Below are 18,517 nucleotides of genomic sequence, written 5' to 3'. Positions count from 1 at the left end.
GAATTTCAGTTCGAATGCATTGGCAGTTAACATGCCACTAACAACACAAAAAATTGTGAAAGATGAATTAATTGGAATAATAGAATTCTATAAGAATGTTAGCAAGATTTTGTAGTTTTAGTTTAACAAACATCCAAGCTATCTCTTATCCAAGTTGTCTTTGATGTAATTGATCTCAAATTGTCACTGGGAGTTCAGTTTTTTTTAATGTTGCTATTAGTTGAAGATAATCTGTAAAGATGCCTATATAACAACTCTCCTTCTTACATTATATGTTGCTCACTTCCTAATTTCTTTTGCTAGTCGTAAGAAAACAACTTTAAGAAGCAGTCATTGCAATTTTGGCATGTTAAACTAAGAATGTATCTTAGTAGAAATGGTGAGTGGAAAGACAGCTGCTTGAATCTGAGAATGCTGCCTCAAAAACTACATGAGCAGTATTGGACACAAACTGAGAAAGCTGCAGAGATAAAGCTATTTTTAATACAGAATTGACGTTTACACATTTGAATTTAAAACCTCAGCCTGGCTTTCCTCTTTTTAGAATATCCTCATAAATATGGACCACAAGGAGGTTGTGCAGATCATTCGGTATTTGAAAGAATGCAGAAGTACCAGATGACTGGTATAGAAGAACCAACAACAGAGGTATAAAACCAAGCTATAATGCATTTTGTTGATTAGAAATTAGTGTAATAACTGCCTGTTTCTTTTTCACTTTTGGTCATTCATCCCTCTACTTTGTGAGAGACAATCACCTAAATTATTGCTAGTTATTTCTTAAAATATTTTTTCTATTTTTTTTCATTGCTTCTACAGCATAGATACGCTAGCTCATAGTCTTGATGAATCCTACATGGTCTCAAATTTTTAGACAGAACTTCAGATGAATTTTTAAGTAAGCTTGAGATAAGGAATATATTTTATTGCAGTGGAGAAGGAAGAGTTTCAAGTTCCCATGGTATTTAAGTAATATATTGGTCCTTGAAAAGCAGTAACTGTCAGATTTTCACGATCTGTTAGCGTGACACTCGTGTAATATCTGAGTGCTTTCTGGTAAATGAAGCCAATATGAGTGCGAGGGTCTTACTAGCAATGTTGAAAGATGGAAGGGCATACTACAAATTGCCTCTGAGAGGAGGTAAGTGGTCTATGGTAGGGATTTGCTTAGCTGTTCAGATTCCTGCCTTTTTATTTTTTGTCTTCAGGGTTGCACCACTTGTCATGACATCAGATATTTTTCAGCACTTTCCAAATTGAGTTCATCTTAGTTTTAGGTCTGTTATGAACTTTTGGCATCATTTTGTGGTGTTAAGTATATGCCAACAAAAAGACACACTACAGCCAATAAAATAGCATCAGTAGCTTACCATATTTATGTTGTAACTTCAGAGATTATCCACAGTATTATTCAGCTCATTGTTGGTACTGATAACAAACTTTCCCCAAAAATTTTATGAAGAGTGTGTGCGCTATCAACCAATGAATGTCATAGTGCAAAACTATTAGCAGATACTGCTGTAAATAGTGAGCATTATTTTAACTTAATGTTTGGTGTACCTTTTGTTCTATGCTGAAGTGCTTAAGTATCCCTGTTTGCTGAGGTAGCTGACTGAGGTAATCACAGGATGAAGTAATCTGTGTTAGAGAGGATGCATTTAAATTCCACAGCACTGTTTTTTAACCTACAAGCTGTTCATTTTTGAAAAGGATTATGAGGAAGAAAAATTCCAAAGATTGCATGGATGAAAAAATCTATTTCACATTGATTGCTTTTTGTAATAAAAACATAAAATGCGCGAAAGGTTTGGCTGAGGTATCATTAAAAATAGATGGCATACTTGAAGACTGGCTATAATAGACTCAGTTTAATTCAAATTTCATGAAACTTTATAGGTCTAAAATAATAATGAGAATCTGTTTATATTATTTGAGTGTGTTTAGAAAAATCTATTGCTATTTTTAGATAATCTAGTTCAGTATGTAGACATGTAAAACTAATATATTTGTTTCTTGTGTATATATAGAAGCCTTTTGAAGAACCTAACAGCAATGGTCCACAGCTTTTAAGAAAAAAGCGTGCCACTCAGGCTGAAAAAAACACTTGTCAGCTGTATATTCAGACTGATCATCTCTTCTATAAGCATTATGGAACAAGGGAAGCAGTAATTGCACAGGTATTTCCAAGCCCTCTATTTAAATAATCTGCTTTTACTTCATTTCTGACAGATTTAATTCAATTGGGTATATTATTGTTTATTTAGCTTAGAATGCATTGCTCCATTTGTTACAATGAACCTGGCATTATTGAAACAGCTTTTCCTATTTCACTAAAAGGATGTGATACACCATTAAAAAAGTCCTGGGCATTTATGCTTCCTTTAGCTAATAATCATGGCTGTAGTTTGTTGAACACTTCTGAGTAAGACTTGTTTGGTTTTTCTCCTCTCAGTTCTTACTCAGACACGTGCTTCCTGAAGACTTTTGTTCTGTTTAACAACCTACCCAGCCTTTCTGTTAACACCCCTGTAGTCTTCCATTTGAAATTCTGACACAAATTACTGTGAGTTCATAACACAGAGTTTTCCATACCTCTAGAGTCTGCTATAGTGGAAGGTCAGAAAAGCAGCAGTAACTTAAGGCAGATGCTTTTCACAGAATCACAAAATTGAAGGGGTTGGAAGGGACCTCAAAAGATCATTGGGTCTAACTCCCCTGCCAAAGCAGGTTCCTTAGAGCAGGAACGTGCTCTTTTCATTTGTCAGCATACTGTTACCTGGAAAACATTTGTTGCTGACCATTTGTGACTGAAAATATAAGTAGCACATTTAGCATGCTAACAAATCTGATTTACACTGTTTGTTCATTGCACTATATGTATACAGTTCAGTTGAGAAACATTTTCCAAAGCTCTGAAGTCACCTTCCAAAATCAGGAGTTCAGTGAGTTAGCATTTTTATGCTCTTGGAAAAGGTAAATGAATTTTTTTTCACACTTATTTTCTAACAGAAATGAAATAATAATGCTCTAAAAAGTATTTTTTAATACAAAGCTTCAAATAAAATTTTAATTGCAGGACTATATTGAATGAGTATCGCAAATAGGTATCTGAATTTCTAGTTAATATAAATATGTAAAAGAAAGTTAACTTGACTGCAAAAGATTTTACTTTTACCTGGCATGTTAGCAATGTAAATACTAGGGTTATGAAGTGATTTATTTCCAGTACTTGCCATTAGCATTTGCTTAAGAAGGCCTGTTAGAGTTCTATGGCACAATATTTTTTATGTAAAAGTATAGACTGTGCAGTTGTTATTTAAGATTAGTTGGGCATAGTGCATAGATCTTTGAACTGTGGGTACTTTTTTTGTTTTTGACAGATATCCAGCCATGTTAAAGCAATTGACACAATTTACCAGTCAACAGATTTCTCAGGAATCCGTAACATCAGCTTTATGGTGAAACGAATAAGAGTAAGTTGTGCTGGCAATGCTTGTAGCTTCACCTTTTTGCTTGGACGTGCTATTTGTTCAAAAGACCTATTGTGTTTCCAGGGCTGTTTAGCATTACTATTTACTGATAGTAAGTATGTAGCATGACTGTCTCTTTTGCAAATGGTTCCTTACCCCCTTTACTTGATTTGGCTTTAGTCTGTATTGTCAAAGGCATGCTATGTTGTTATTAAGTTGTAGTCAACTCTTACAAGAATCAACTTAGGTTTCACTAGCACTGGCTCCAGCAAATACTGTATTGCTCTCCAAGGACTTTAAAATAGGTAACTGTTATTTAGGTAAAACTTCCTTCTAAAAGCGATGATTTAAGAGGATAAATATAAACCTATGAATGCTGACGATAAGGAAAAAAAGAGTGATTAAAGGAGTGAGGATATATTACACAAGTGCAATTCTTTATTTTTAGAACATGTTTTTTGAAATACTGGGGTTGTAATATGTCATGGCCTGTAAATCTTTAGCAGCATCTTTAACTATTAACATAATAAGGTATTGACAATAGCACGCACCTTAGCTGGCATTTACAAGTCTAGTGAAAATGAATCACTTGTAACAGTTTGTTTTAATTTACTTTTAGATTAACACAACTATAGATGAGAAGGACTCTTCAAATCCCTTCCGATTTCCTAACATTGGTGTGGAAAAGTTTCTGGAACTGAACTCAGAACAGAATCATGATGATTATTGCTTGGCCTATGTGTTTACAGACCGTGATTTTGATGATGGAGTCCTTGGTCTGGCTTGGGTTGGAGCCCCTTCAGGTAACTATATCCAAACCTTCAGCACTATGACATTAAGAAAGTATTGTAGGTACATACAAAGAAGAAAAGTAGAAACTGTCCTTTAAGTTGACAGCAAGTAGACAAAGTCTCACAGCTGAAGCCAGTCTCTAGCTGACTTCTCACAATTTTGTCTGGATGTTCTTTGATTTTTGTTGTAATAGGAATAGAGTATCATATCTCACTTCAATTAGTCGTGCTGTCTTTCTGATGAGTAGTATCTCAACAATAAGGAAAGGCATATTTCTTTTCATGGACAAAGGTCATATTGGATGGCTTTTTATTTATGACAGGTATGAGTAAATTAACAGAAGAGAAAGAAGTATTTCTGCTATATACAAACAGAGCTCAAAACTATGTAGCTTGCATTTTGTGGTAGAATAACACTGCAGAATCCTTAGTTTTTCTAGGTCGTGTTGGAAGCTATTTGCTTTATTTTTATACAGAAGTAAAACCGGTGAGATTTTGTTCTAGGAGATACCAGAACAACTGTGTAACTGTTCTTGAACTGTTTCTCATTAGTTTCAATCTAGTTGTGTATTTTGAGTTATGTTGTAAAAATAAATAAAAAAAATGAATAAAAACTAGACCAAGTAATGGTTTCCATGTGTGCAGGATCTTGAAATGTTTGTCATGGATGTATTAGTTTTATGAAACGGTATATTTAATAGTTGTTAATCTTTAAATTCAAGTAAATAATTATGATTCAGCATGAATTCAAAGTTGTGGAAACTTCACAGAAATCAAAATCAAATTCGGAATGATCAGTCTAAATTCATTCTACAGCTTAATCCTTGATTACATGGCAGTCACTTGATGGAAGAAATAAGAGAACTCTGAGACTGCATGAGCCTTGATACTTCTATGAGAACATTATGAAGAGCTTCAACAGAGTTAAAAGTCTAAACAGAGTTTGTGGAAAAAAAAATTAAGCCTTTCATGAAATTTAGATATAAATTATAACCTCCCTTTATCTACTTCTGTATTTTCCCCTGAAGCACATCAGCTAAAGAGCACTGGAGATATGTGGGGAAACAGTCTGCCTTTCATTTTAGGAGAGTAAAATGCTCAAGTGTTAGTAGAATATTTGGAGTGGAGTAGGTATATTAAGATGACTTGTGTGAACTAATTTTAGTGACTGTGGAAAAATCATAGGAAGCATGCATTTAATACACAGGTGACCCATGTAAATAAGAAACTGAGCCTGTGATGTCTAGCCTAGTACACAGAATGAATTGGAGTGAATTTTTCCATAAACTCTCTTTCCAAAAAAGGAATTTTACTGGCAAAAGTGAAATTGCTTTGATTTATTTGCATCCTTAATGCACATACTGACAAAGGTTAAATGGGATATTTCATTAAAATAAAATTTTACTCCAGAAAATAAGGAAAGGCCTTTATAGAGTGTTTTTTTTTGTTTTGTTTTTTTTTTTTTGACACCAGTTCTGGCAGTAGTAGAATAGCTGAATTTTAGGATGTTCTTAGTGGCTTAGTACAAACCTCAATTACAAAAAATTTTGGTGAAATTAAAGTCATAATTTCACAACTTTTTCAAACAGTAAGTGTGATGTACTTGGTTATTGACCTTCTAAATAAGGATCTGGATAACCCACACATCAAAACCATTTTCAGCTTTAAATTGTATGGTGGAAGAATGAGTCACTTCTGCTGACAAGGCTAAATAGCTAATCTTAGGCATTTTTTATAACTGTTCTTGCTGTGATAGATCATTTTCTGTGATTGTACTGTTCATGGGTTTGTTGTTTGTTTTTTTGTTTTTTGTTTTTTTTACTCAGTGAAATCCAATTGGTATGTAGACTGAGAACACCTGTATTGGGCATTGCACCCTGCTAGTCCTGTACTGTGGGTATGACAAAATCAAGGCTTCTGCGTGCAGTGAAAGCCCAAAATAGGTCTGTTTTAATAGCTATTCTAAAATAGCTGATTTCTTGTGTGAATGTATTCATTCAGTGCTGAGAGCAATAGTGCGGATAAACTTAATCTACTTTCAAAGTTGGGTTAGTATTAATTACCCAAAAGGAGCCCTGGTCTGTAAGGATCCAATGCGGTAGTGAGTTGTTTCTTGTTTTAACTGATAGATGAAAAGTACACAGTGTTTAAGTGACTGTTATGCTTTGGTCTAAATGCAGGGAGCTCTGGGGGAATATGTGAAAAGAGCAAACTGTATTCCGATGGTAAGAAGAAATCTTTGAACACTGGAATAATCACTGTGCAGAACTATGGCTCTCATGTTCCTCCCAAGGTTTCTCACATCACTTTTGCTCATGAGGTTGGACATAACTTTGGCTCACCTGTGAGTATTACTATTGATCTGTTATTTTCAATAATTTTGAAATGCATGGTTGGTATGATTTGTGAATGGAGTTTTTGCTATTTATACATGTAAGTAAGGAAAACGTGAATTGTTTACTTCTACTAGTTCAATGTCTTATAAATAAACTGTATTATTATTCCCTGAAACTTTCATGTGTTTTTTTTTTTTTATTGAAGACTAGGGTTGCACACATCTTTTAAATGTATTTTGGTTTATGCTAGAGTGGAGGAAGAATCAATGCAAAATTGATTAAAATGACACTTTATTCAATGAGAAAAGATGGAACTGCCCTTTTTTGTTCAATTACTTTTACTTACAGGATTACAAAAAATAAATGAAGGGGATTAAGATACCTAGAGTGGCATTTTAGAGCAAAATTCTCCCCTCATTTAGGGATATGATTTGTTTGTGACAAACCAAAACCAAAAGGCTTTTGTGATTTTGCTGGACTTGAGAACAAAGTGGAGGGCTTTTTTGTTGGGGGGGTAGGAGGCTGTTTTTTTGTTTTTAACTTAAGTATATAGGCTTTCTACTCTTGGAAGTAAAATGGTATCAAGATACAACAGAAATAATGAGTTGTTCAGAAACTGGTGCTTGCGTATGTATCCTTACTTCATGTACCTTGAGAACATCCCTAATACAGCCGCTTTGAGAGGGAACAATAGGAACAAGCTTTCCAAGTACAATTGAAAATACTAGCATGTGAAACTGAAACAGTTAGTCCTACTGAGTGAAACGTCTTTTGGATTAGTTTGTAAGATGCAATTTACAGTGAAATTAAAAGAACCATTTTATTGCAGGAAATATAGGAAAGTACACATTTGGTTCTACCAAACTGTAAGTTACACAGGTCTCACAAGTATCTTTTTAGTTTTAACATTTACCTACTACTTTTAGAGACATAGGTTACATTTCTGGAAAGTTGGATACATCAGAACTTCATCAGAGGTCCTCTGCGCAATTTATTTTTCAGTCTAATGGCTAGTATGCTAGCTTGCAGTACGTCATACTGAATATTAGGCTTGTCACTGGAGGACAGAAACCAATTTCTTCCCTAATCTAAAGTTCTCTTTGCCCCTTCCTGAAAGCAAGCAAAAAGGACTGCTGTTTCAGTTGACTCCTCCAGTTTTTCTTCCTCGTAGTAGTGCACTCTTTTCTGACTATAAAGCCATTCTTATATCAAGTTTTTTTTCAAGTCTGTTTTCATTCTGGGACGTGCATATGGGGTATATATTCCCAAGAATTCAAATAAGCTAAAACTTGAAAAAATATATGCTTGTTGCTATTGTCAGTAAAACCTTTTTCTGTTTCCTTTTTATGATCTGAAAAGATTTAAGGTATAGGATGGTGTTCTATGATTAAGACAGTGAGAATTAAAGTTTCGTAAAGTTAGCAAATCAAGTACCTTGTTCACATGTAGAAAAAGCAAGAAATTGGAGAAGATGTTGCTATATAAATATTTTTTTTAATTTTGCAGCATGATTCTGGAATGGAGTGCACTCCAGGAGAATCCAAGAACTTGGGACAGAAAGAAAATGGAAATTTTATCATGTATGCAAGAGCTACATCTGGGGACAAACTTAACAACAACAAGTTCTCTATCTGTAGTATTCGAAATATCAGCCAAGTTCTTGAGAAAAAGAGAAATAATTGCTTTGTTGGTATGTATTTAGCCACCCTGAAAGCAGAACAGCAAAGTTGTTAATAATATGCTTAATTAGAAATCTATTTTTTTTTAATTACTGAAGGATTCTGTAAATAAAGAATTGAGTTTGAGATCTGTAGTTTTGTGTCAAGTTCTGAGCTCCAATGTACAGGAAACACATGGATGTACTGGAGCAAGTCCAGCAAAGGACCACAAATATGATTAAGAGGTTGTAGCATATGACGTGAGAAGACACCGAGAGAGCTGAGATTTCAGGCTGGAGAAGAGAAGGCAGGGAATGGGGTGGCTTGTGTCTAGCTGTATAAATTCCTGGTGGGAGGGAGTAAAGAAAACCGATCCAGACTCTGCTCAGTAGTATCCAATGAAAGGACAAGAGGAAAGAGGCACAAATTAAAACACAGGAAGTCCTATTTATATGTGATGGCTTGGGTTTTTGCGTATGTTTGCTTTCTTTTCTTTTTACTGGGAGCGTGGTTGAACACTGGAGCAGGTTGCCCAGAAGGCTGTGGAACCTGTTCATCCGTGGAGATGCTCAAAACACATCTAGACTAAGCCCTGGGCAATCTGCTGTAGTTGACCCTTCTCTGAGTGAAAATTGGACTATACAACCTCCAGAAGTGCCTTTCAGCCTTATCCTATTATCACTCTGGGCTTCCTATCTACGCAAGAAACTCCCATTGTTATCAGCAGAAACCTTTTACTCAGAAGCTTAAATTGTATGAACTGTAGGAATGACTAAACTGGGTGTTGAACAAGCAGTGCAAGTTGACTTACTTGAGTTGTAGTCTGCACAAAGTTCAGCTTGAGCAGATATTTTCAGTATTACCTAGTTGGGTGCTGTTGCAAGTCAGTATTTTCTTATTTTCATATTCTTTGTACTGCTTTATACAAAATGTACTGGCATTTTTCAGAGTCTGGTCAGCCAATCTGTGGTAATGGACTGGTGGAACAAGGAGAGCAGTGTGATTGTGGATACAGCGACCAGTGTAAAGATGAATGCTGTTATGATGCAAACCAATCAGAAGATAAGAAATGCAAGTTAAAACCAGGCAAATCCTGCAGGTATTGTACATTTCTGTTGTAGTACTTTTATTTAAAATATCTCATCAAGCGAGTGAGAAGTTGATCAGCTGTATGGTATACAGTTCTTGGTGCTAATTGTAACTTGCTTTCCCTTGGTAGTCAAATGACTGTTTGCTAGTGTTTTTATAAACTTACATGATGCTGAGTTGTATCTATGCTATTATATCCTAATACTCAGCACAGACATGTGTGTTGAAACTTGGTCATCTTTGTCTGAAATGTGTTGCACAAAAGTCTTTGCAAAAGCTGCATGGTTCAGAAAAAAATGACTAGGATGTTGTTTTTAAGACAGGTTCAAGAAAACGTTAATTGCTCAAATAATAAATGGAAGGATAATCTGAAGTTGGATCCTTCCTAGTACCATTTCTACAATGTTGCCTAACTGGAAGATGATTTAAGGCTACACATGACCAAATGTTTTTCTCTTTTTATGCTTGTTCTATAGATGAAATTATGTTTTTAAGTCACGTAGTATCTTTGCAATGTTCTACACACTGATTTATAAGAGCAACTTTTAAAGATTATAAGACATTGATGCTATGGTGAAGGTGAAGTACAGGTCAACTACTATCTTTTGGTTACATAACTTAGCACAGATGTTAAGTTTTTACCTCATCTAAAAACTTAGGTGGATTTTTTCACCCATGAGCTTTTCTTCCCCTCCAGAGACAGACACAAAATATAACATCTGGTTAGCCAAAGATGAAGAGAAAGTTACAACTGAAGTCTAAAACAGCTCAAGTTTTTAATACAACATGCAGAGTTGTGTTCTAATTAATCTTTCCTGCCTTAAAATATTACCTTTGTCGTCCCATGAGTGGAAGCAGAAGTTGCATCTGCTATGAAAACGTATTTGATGCTGTAGATGTGGTAGAAGGACAATTTGTGGTCACAATAATTTTGTATGCCTTTTTTTCACCTTGCCAATTCTTGTCATTTCTCCCGGGGAGGGAGGAAAGCCTTACATTGATTTATCATTGGTTTGAAAGATTTTCTTTTATATTGCACATAGGGTGAGTGAGGAGCTGACTGCTTCTGAGTGCACCAGGTGTTGCTGCCACCTTTTCTGTCTTCTAAAAATCTTGTGTTCAGCTGACTATAGTCTAGCTTTAAGCCCTGCTGAAACAGTCTTAAATATTAGTTGCTGCATCTTTTTTTTTTTTTTTTTTTTTTTTTTTTTTTTTTTTTAGAATTTCCTTTTTCCAGTTTTATTTGAGGTAGAAAACTTTGTGGTTCGAAGATGTTTCCAAAGACTTCTGAAATAAAATCCAGATGTATGAATGGGTCACATAAATTGCATGTCAAAATATATATTTTAGGAAAATGATAGTAGCTATTGTAGTAGTGTTGTGTATCTTGAAGTCTTTTCTGTGTGAAATGAGTGATTTTTATGGCATACCATAGTTTTAAAATAGAGATCATGACCTCCAGAAAGTCTGCACGATCTTCCAATGTCCAGTGAAGGCCAGTAAGTGCATTGTGAGTGGTGTTGAGTTATAGAATAATATGAAATGAGAACCCAGGAGGCTTTGCTTTAGTCAAGTAGTTATATATATGTTATAACCCTCACTCTTGTGCCACTTGTAATGACACGTACTTGAATATAACTTCAGAAAGAAATGGTTTTCCTATGGTTGCATCAGGTAGAGTAGGATGATACGCTGGTAGGCCTTGCTACAAGACCCTCACATACCTTCATGTCAGTGCCAAAAAGTTTTGGGGAAACCTAAGCTATGTGGCTTCTTCAAAAAGTCTTTCCTTCACAAAATCTTTGTAAGCTACCTCTGATTTCTGATATAAGCTCTTCTGACCTGTCTCCTTACCTTTTCTCATTTATTTAAACAGTGTAAGTGGTATTTCTGCAGAAAGTAGGAAAAAAAAAATTGTGATTGTTACATCAGTGACAATTAAATCTTGGCTTATTGATTGTAATGAAACTGATACTGTCAAACTCATCAGTTATTCCTGAACTAATTTTGTTAACTTGCTAATTTAACATTTTGTATACACAAGATTTGAGATGCTGTCATTTTCTGTATATCTTAAATTAAGATGCATTTGTACTGTTTTTCTTATATGTTGCAAACAGTTTGATTACTGCCATGAACTGAGAAGTTGGTATTCTGCGCAGAAACCTCAAGGGCAGAAAAATATTTTTCAATTTACCTTTTACTTGGCACAAATCATAAATTACTCTGAGAAGGTTTCAAGATGAATATTTCTTCATAAAAGTTCACTTTGTCTTTATAGTCATATTTTGTTTGTTTCTAGCCCTAGTCAAGGTCCCTGCTGTACTGCACACTGCACTTTCAAACTAAAGACTGATAAGTGTCGAAATGATTCTGACTGTGCGAGAGAAGGAATGTGTAATGGTGTAAGTGCTCTCTGTCCAGCCTCTGAGCCCAAACCAAATTTCACGGATTGCAACAGACGTACACAAGTTTGCCTAAATGGGGTATGTTTTTATTTGTTTGTTTACAATTATATGTAACTGCAGTTGTTTATTGCAAGGCACTAAACATTGTGCCTTGCAGTGATATGGTTTCAATATTTAATGGAGAACAATGTAAGAAAAATCTTCTTTTAATAGGAATGTTTTATTTATAGATTTCCGTCAAGATAACTGTGAAAGTACAACAAATATTAAGCAGCAGCTACTGTCAAGCAGTTCTTCCCTCCCTGCCATGTGCATGTAACACACGTGCAGGGATATGGAATTACTGTGAACTGCCATTAGTTTCCTGGGTTATACAGTCCATGGCAGTTACTATTAAAAATAGATGGGAAATATTTTGTAAGTTGGTCTACGCTTACTTGAAAGGAGAAACAAGCAAAAGTCATCCTTTTAAAGAACTGTAGCTACTGTTGCTCTAACTCTTCATTTTTCAAAGTTCACTTTTAAATGAAATAATTAGCTAAAAATCTATTAAAAATTTAAGAGTCATTGTGAAGATAGAGGAATTGGCTGTATAGAGTTACTTGATTTTGAAACAAGTTTGTAAATAAACTGATTTTTTAATTTGAGTTTATTTGAAGAGTCATCCCACAGTAATTGAATACACAATATTTCCTGCCATAAATTTTTTATTCTTATTTTCTGTGGGAAAGTATTTTTGAAGACATGCTCTTGATTTGTTTTATGAATCACGGTTTTGAGTAATCATGTTTGAATGTGAACTGCAGTGCATTCCAGTGCTATGAAGCTTTTGCAGAGCACCCTGAAAGAAGATAGTGTTAAAGAAAAAAAAAAAGTTAAACCACCTTTAAAAATTCTCAAGTAAGCCTAAGCATTGAAATTGGATAGCTATAATCATTTTTTGTTATAAAAACTTCAGAAGAAATTCAAGCTTTTTTTTTTTTTTTTTTTTTTTTTTTTTTTTAGCATCTCTGCAATTATGCTTTCGGCTATTAAAAATTAATATCTTTCCTAGTGTCAGTTTGCTTAACAGTGAAATTGATTTCTTGTGTTCTCTTGCTTTTGTCTCAAACAGCAATGTGCTGGCTCTATCTGTGAGAAGTATGGCTTGGAGGAATGTACGTGTGCTAGTTCAGATGGCAAGGACGATAGAGAACTGTGTCATGTCTGCTGCATGAGAAAAAGTAAGATTTGTCTGGATTGTATAAGTATGAATATAGCAGTAGGTATCTGAGGAATTTTCTGACAGGATTTTTTTTATAGTTATCGTTAGGCTGAGATCATACTATTGTTTTGGTTCATACTTATTTTCAGGTAGACATTGCTTTGTATTTTGTAGGAAATAATCTATTTTGTTTTACAGAATAACTTGAAAATTTTCAGAAGTAAATATTTTGAACAATTGAACACTAGGGTATTCATGCACATATGTTTTTAAATGTTTTGAACTAATCTGATTTGTATTCACTTTGCAGTGGACCCGAGTACGTGTGCAAGTACAGGTTCTAACCGGTGGGAGAAACATTTTGGTCGTAAAACCATTACTTTGCAACCTGGATCTCCTTGTAATGATTTCAAAGGCTACTGCGATGTGTTTATGAGATGTCGGCTAGTAGATGCTGATGGCCCTCTAGCTAGATTAAAGAAAGCGATATTTAATCCAGAGCTATATGAAAATATTGCAGAATGGATTGTGGTAAGTATTTTTGTCTTACCAGTCTAATATAAAATGTTCTTGCTAATCAGTGTTCACAGCTGATAAGTATTACTATATATGTGCAGTACTTCAGCATTCTTCAGAGTATAAACAGTCCTTGTTTTCACTGGTATTTTCTATAAGCACCTTGAGTGCAGCAAATTGTTTAACAGATGGAGGGAATGAAAACAAGTGTCTTGAGTAGATATTTTATCTTAATACATCTATTCAAACCACAATGTTTTTGTGTTGATGTTCATATTTTTTAACTCATTGTATTTTCACATTTTAACTCTTCATATTTGAATATTCTGCGTTGTTTTAAGGAACTGAGTGTATTGACCTCTAGCATTTCTGATGGTTCATTTTTCTAGTAATGGATTGGGTGGAGGAGCTATAAAGAAGCATATAGCTGCCAGGTCGATGGTATATAAACTATTGTTTTAGGCTTATATAGCTCTACCGTAGTGCAAGCATGTTCTGAGAGATATTCTTCTGATAATAGAATGAATCTTAAGGTGTTTTTTTGGTGTGTAAGGACTTTGACGACTTCTCTTCTTTAAAATGTAAGGCTCTTTTAGGTTATGTTTCGGTGCTTTTTGATGACTTTTTAAAGGCAAAGGAGAGCCATATTTAATGACTCATGTCTCATGTGCATGCATGCCTTTCCTTCATACAAAAAAACATTTTTTAAATGTTTTAGGCTCATTGGTGGGCAGTATTGCTTATGGGAATTGCCCTGATCATGTTAATGGCTGGTTTCATTAAGATATGCAGTGTTCATACTCCAAGCAGTAATCCAAAGTTGCCTCCTCATAAACCACTTCCAGGTAAGCAGAGAAATGTTTTATCAACTCAACTGTTTTATTCTGAAGGGGAAATTTTCTGGTGTCCCAACCTACACTTCATTGCCCGGCACTATGAAACTCGAAATGGAATTGTTCTCCTGGCATGAATTCATAAAAATGTAACTCTTACCTTATTTTCTTATAATACATTTCAAAAGAAAGCATTGAAAAGGTTTTCTCACTCTGAGTTCCTTGCATTTCTTATTTCATGCTACCTTTTGTAAGAATTTTAATGTTAAAGGAACTACTATAGAGATAACAGAATGCATTCTGTAAATATTCCATGCGTTTGATCATATATTTAAAACCTTGCAGGTCTAAATCTGAAGCTTTTCAGAAAAGTGGCTATATCTAACCTCTGTGGCCAGGGCAACTTTTTTGGAGATCGTTTCTTCCTTTGTATTTGTTTTAATAACGTGCCTTTCTTTGAAACAGGCACTTTAAAAAGGAGGAGACCACCACAAACCACTCAGCCACCACAGCGGCAAAGGCCCCGAGAGAGTTATCAGATGGGACATATGAGACATTGACTGCAGCTTTTTGCCTTGGTTCTTCCTAGTGCCTACAATGGGAAAACTCACTCCAAAGAAAAACCTAATATAAGTCATTGTCCCCAGTCAAACTCTGAGAAATCGAAGAAAAGGCATGATATGCCCTCAAAGCAAGTGGAAATGGTTAATTTTTGATGAGTGAATCTTCCAGCTCAAAAAGAAGAAAAGTGTTTTTCTTGCATACTTTTAATTTAGTGGCACAAAGTCCTAGAGCATCGTGGTTCTTTCCCCCTTCTGTGCTCTTCATTGCTGCATTTTCTTCACTTGCAGGCAAATATGGCTGTAGTAAAACTTCTATTCAAGAATCGAAAAAAAATATATATTTTTCAACTGCCAGACAAGGCTAGGAAGCTAGACCACCTCAACATTGGAGACATTACTTGCCAATGTATATACATTGTTATATGCAGACATGTATTTCTTACGTACACCCGTACTTGTGTGCAATTGTAAACAAGAGAATTGCAATATGGATGTTTCTTTGTATTATAAAACTTTTCCGCTATTAATGAAGAAATTACTGTTTAATTGACATACTCAGGATAACAGAGGATGATGTGTGTAATGGTCAAGGATCCTGTGATGCTTTACACAGCAATTTTGAATCAAACTTTTTATCATGATCGAAGTTGTTTCAAGCACTCATTTCATCTTTTATCAAACAGCTGCTAAGTGATAGCATACAAGATTGAATGATCTTTTAGAGATATATAGCAGGTGTGCAAATTTTGCTAATGCCAGAATGTTTCAAAATTGTTTTATATAAATGATTTCTTGTAGCTCAGCATAAATGTTTTTAATTTGTCTGATTATTCAGTTAAATAATGAATAGTTAGATGTAATATTTCCATGCTTTAGTAGAAAATTCTGCCTGTTATTCAACTTGTTTTAAAATTTGCAACCAGTTCATTTGGGATCTTCAGCTATTCTTGCAGTATGATAATTAAGTTCATGATTCCAAGGGATGTGGAAAGAAAGAAAAGCTGTAGTTTATTTTCTTTTTTAATTTATCAGATATTTGGATAACTTTTCAGCATGATACTGTTGACTGATAACCACTAAAGTAGTGATTTGCCCAACTATTGTGGCAGAGTTTAAATTGTAGTTAGGACTACCAACTTTCTCAGAAATGTTTTATAACAGTAGTGAAGTTCAACAGCACAATGTCCCATTCCAAAGTTCTTATCACGAATGTAAAATAATTGGCTTTTTTTAAAAAGTGAAAACAAAAGATGTCTTAAGGTGCTTACTGCTATGCAGGAGATGAAAGGGGGCATTACAAACAAAATGTTTAAGCTCGTGATATATTTATTGCTTGTTTTCCAAAAGCACCCAGCTAATTAGAGGCGCAAATGGCTATAATTTTCCTGGCTTTGCTTAGGAGAAAATTTACTAAGGGTTGGACAGGCTTCCTTTGTTTGTTTTTTTGTTTTTGTTTTGTTTCTTAAGAGTATAAGGTTTACACAATCATTCTCATAATGTGACGCAAGCCAGCAAGGCCAAAAATATTACTGAATATAATGGGATCTCTTCCTTGTAAACTTGTACAGTATGTGGTGACTTTTTCAAAATACAGCTTTTTGTACATGGTTTAGAGACAAATTTTGTACATGAAACCCCAGTCCAATAGACTATATAAATAATTCTAAATGATCTTAACTAGTTAGAAATGTATGTAGTTGCTTTTAAATCATTTTAAATACATTTGTTTTAAGACTGTGCAAAGATTGGAAGTGGGTTTGCATTTCTAAAATGGTGACTTTTCTTCAGCAAGAGTTCTTAGTAACTTCTTGAGCGTGGTAGACTTTAACATGTAAATTTTTTGCCTGTAATGTTATCCTGTGGTAGGGTTTTGGCAGAGAAGTGCTGCCCTATTTTATTTTGAGTCTAAGTTAAATGTTTTCTGAAAAGAGAAATGTGCACTGAACTCTCCACTGCAAGTCAAGATGTGGTAAATCAAAAAAAAGTTCAAGGCAATGGAATACTACTGTCAATTTCATGTCCACTGTGTTTTATACAGTATCTTTTTTGTTCACTTTGGAAATTTTTACTAAAATTGCAAAAAAAAAAAAAAAGTATTGTGCAAAGATATGTAAGGTTTTTTGAAACTTGAAATGCATTAATAAATAGACTTGATGAAATCATCTTCTGAAGATCCATTTACTTTTTGAACCCTGAAAGCAAAAAGGAATATACAGATTCTATTTTTTTGTCTTTCACTGTAAAGGGGCAGTTGCAATGAGAAGTCATTGTGCTACTTGTGTAATTCCAAAGTGCATCTCTGTTTACAAATCATAAAGTTAAATGCGAAAGTAAATATTCTTGTGTAAACCTTTTAAGGAGAAGCCCTTAGAATGTCTTTAAATTACTTCTATTATCACAGAAATAAAGCTTTATTCTCATCTTTAAATGGGAACACATGACTGTTGGGGTATTCAAGCCTGTCACCATAGCTAGTGAATGATACTTTGTGAAATAACTTTATTTTTGAAGTTGAATATCCCAACTGACATACCTACAGTGTTTTGAACACACAATTCAGACTATTTGAAGGATCAAATCTGCAAGGTGTTTTAAAACTGCCAAGCTGGGTCTTTGTTTTTTCTTTTGTATTGTATCATTGATTTAAGTGATAAGATGAGCTGACAGAATTTGGATTTTAAAAGCAGTCTTTCATTCTTACAGCTGTTTGTTAAGAATAGCCTGCTTAGACATCTGTTTCCCGAACTGGGCAGCATATGCTTTGATTTAATCAAAGCATATTCGGAGTTCCTTCCTTACAGTACTTGTTTTCCCCATGACTTTTTAATAGAAGTGTTTCCCCTTTTAGCTAAATAGCAATGTTAGGGCAAAAGGTATTAAAAGAATCACTTGGAGCAAATCCCTTCTGTATGTCAGTATCATATATACCCAATAGATTTGATTGTGGTTGTATTTAAAGTTCTACCTTGGATTTCAAGCCAGAGGGATACAAATAATGCCTGTCCATGTAGAACAAAAAATATGTGTATTTCTTTAAATGTGTTTGGGGAAACCAATGAGAACATAAGTAGTTGTTTAATATTTGACCTAATAGTTCCTAGTTATAACTATTCACTTAATCATATTTCTTAATGTTTTATTCATGAAACATCTCTGTTTGTTGTCGAAGCACGTATAGTCAGAATTGTATGAATGTGAGAAGCACATCACAAACTCCTCTTAAACAATGAAACTTTATTTGAACTGTGAAGACTACAAGTCAGTGAAATAGTTTGCCTTTTAATTAAATGTTCCAGTATTGCTTTCAGGGGGAAAAAAACAAAACAAAACAAACAAAAAAAAAACAACACACAGATTTACTTCAGAATATTGGATGCTGGTTATTACACGGAGGTGACTAAAAGCACAGCATTCTTTGTCGTTCTAAGCTGTGCTTGTGCTGACAGAGATAGGCCTCTGATGGCTTTCAGGGTCTCAGTTCAGTTTCTGGAGTGATACAGGGTAATTCCAGTGAGCACAAAGTGAGACACCACTGTAACCACTTGGAATCAGAGGTATGACCTTGATAATACGTTCTGGATATGTAAGACTATAAGTATGCTGCAACATAGGCTTAATGTCAATTTTATATTAGAAATTAGTGTAATGG

The 18,517-nt window shown here is 34.5% G+C and overlaps 1 protein-coding gene across 1 annotated transcript in view; it reads left to right on the top strand.

Moving 5' to 3' along the window:
• Positions 1–17,030, top strand: part of ADAM10 (ADAM metallopeptidase domain 10) — a 48,476-nt gene extending 31,446 nt beyond the window's left edge. The window contains exons 5-16 of the mRNA XM_032194526.1: positions 545–648; positions 2,028–2,177; positions 3,381–3,473; positions 4,090–4,273; positions 6,442–6,605; positions 8,104–8,287; positions 9,204–9,354; positions 11,647–11,830; positions 12,867–12,975; positions 13,267–13,487; positions 14,191–14,317; positions 14,771–17,030. Of these exons, the coding sequence (XP_032050417.1) occupies positions 545–648; positions 2,028–2,177; positions 3,381–3,473; positions 4,090–4,273; positions 6,442–6,605; positions 8,104–8,287; positions 9,204–9,354; positions 11,647–11,830; positions 12,867–12,975; positions 13,267–13,487; positions 14,191–14,317; positions 14,771–14,865 (1,766 nt within the window). The 3' untranslated portion in view covers positions 14,866–17,030. The remainder of the gene's footprint in view (positions 1–544; positions 649–2,027; positions 2,178–3,380; positions 3,474–4,089; positions 4,274–6,441; positions 6,606–8,103; positions 8,288–9,203; positions 9,355–11,646; positions 11,831–12,866; positions 12,976–13,266; positions 13,488–14,190; positions 14,318–14,770) is intronic.
• Positions 17,031–18,517: the final 1,487 nt, after the last annotated feature.

Source organism: Aythya fuligula, chromosome 11 (genome assembly GCF_009819795.1).
Source record: "Aythya fuligula isolate bAytFul2 chromosome 11, bAytFul2.pri, whole genome shotgun sequence".
In the NCBI taxonomy this organism is placed as follows: Eukaryota; Metazoa; Chordata; class Aves; order Anseriformes; family Anatidae; genus Aythya; species Aythya fuligula.
The sequence above is the reverse complement of the archived record's forward strand: the minus strand, read 5'-3'. Positions and strand labels throughout refer to the sequence as shown.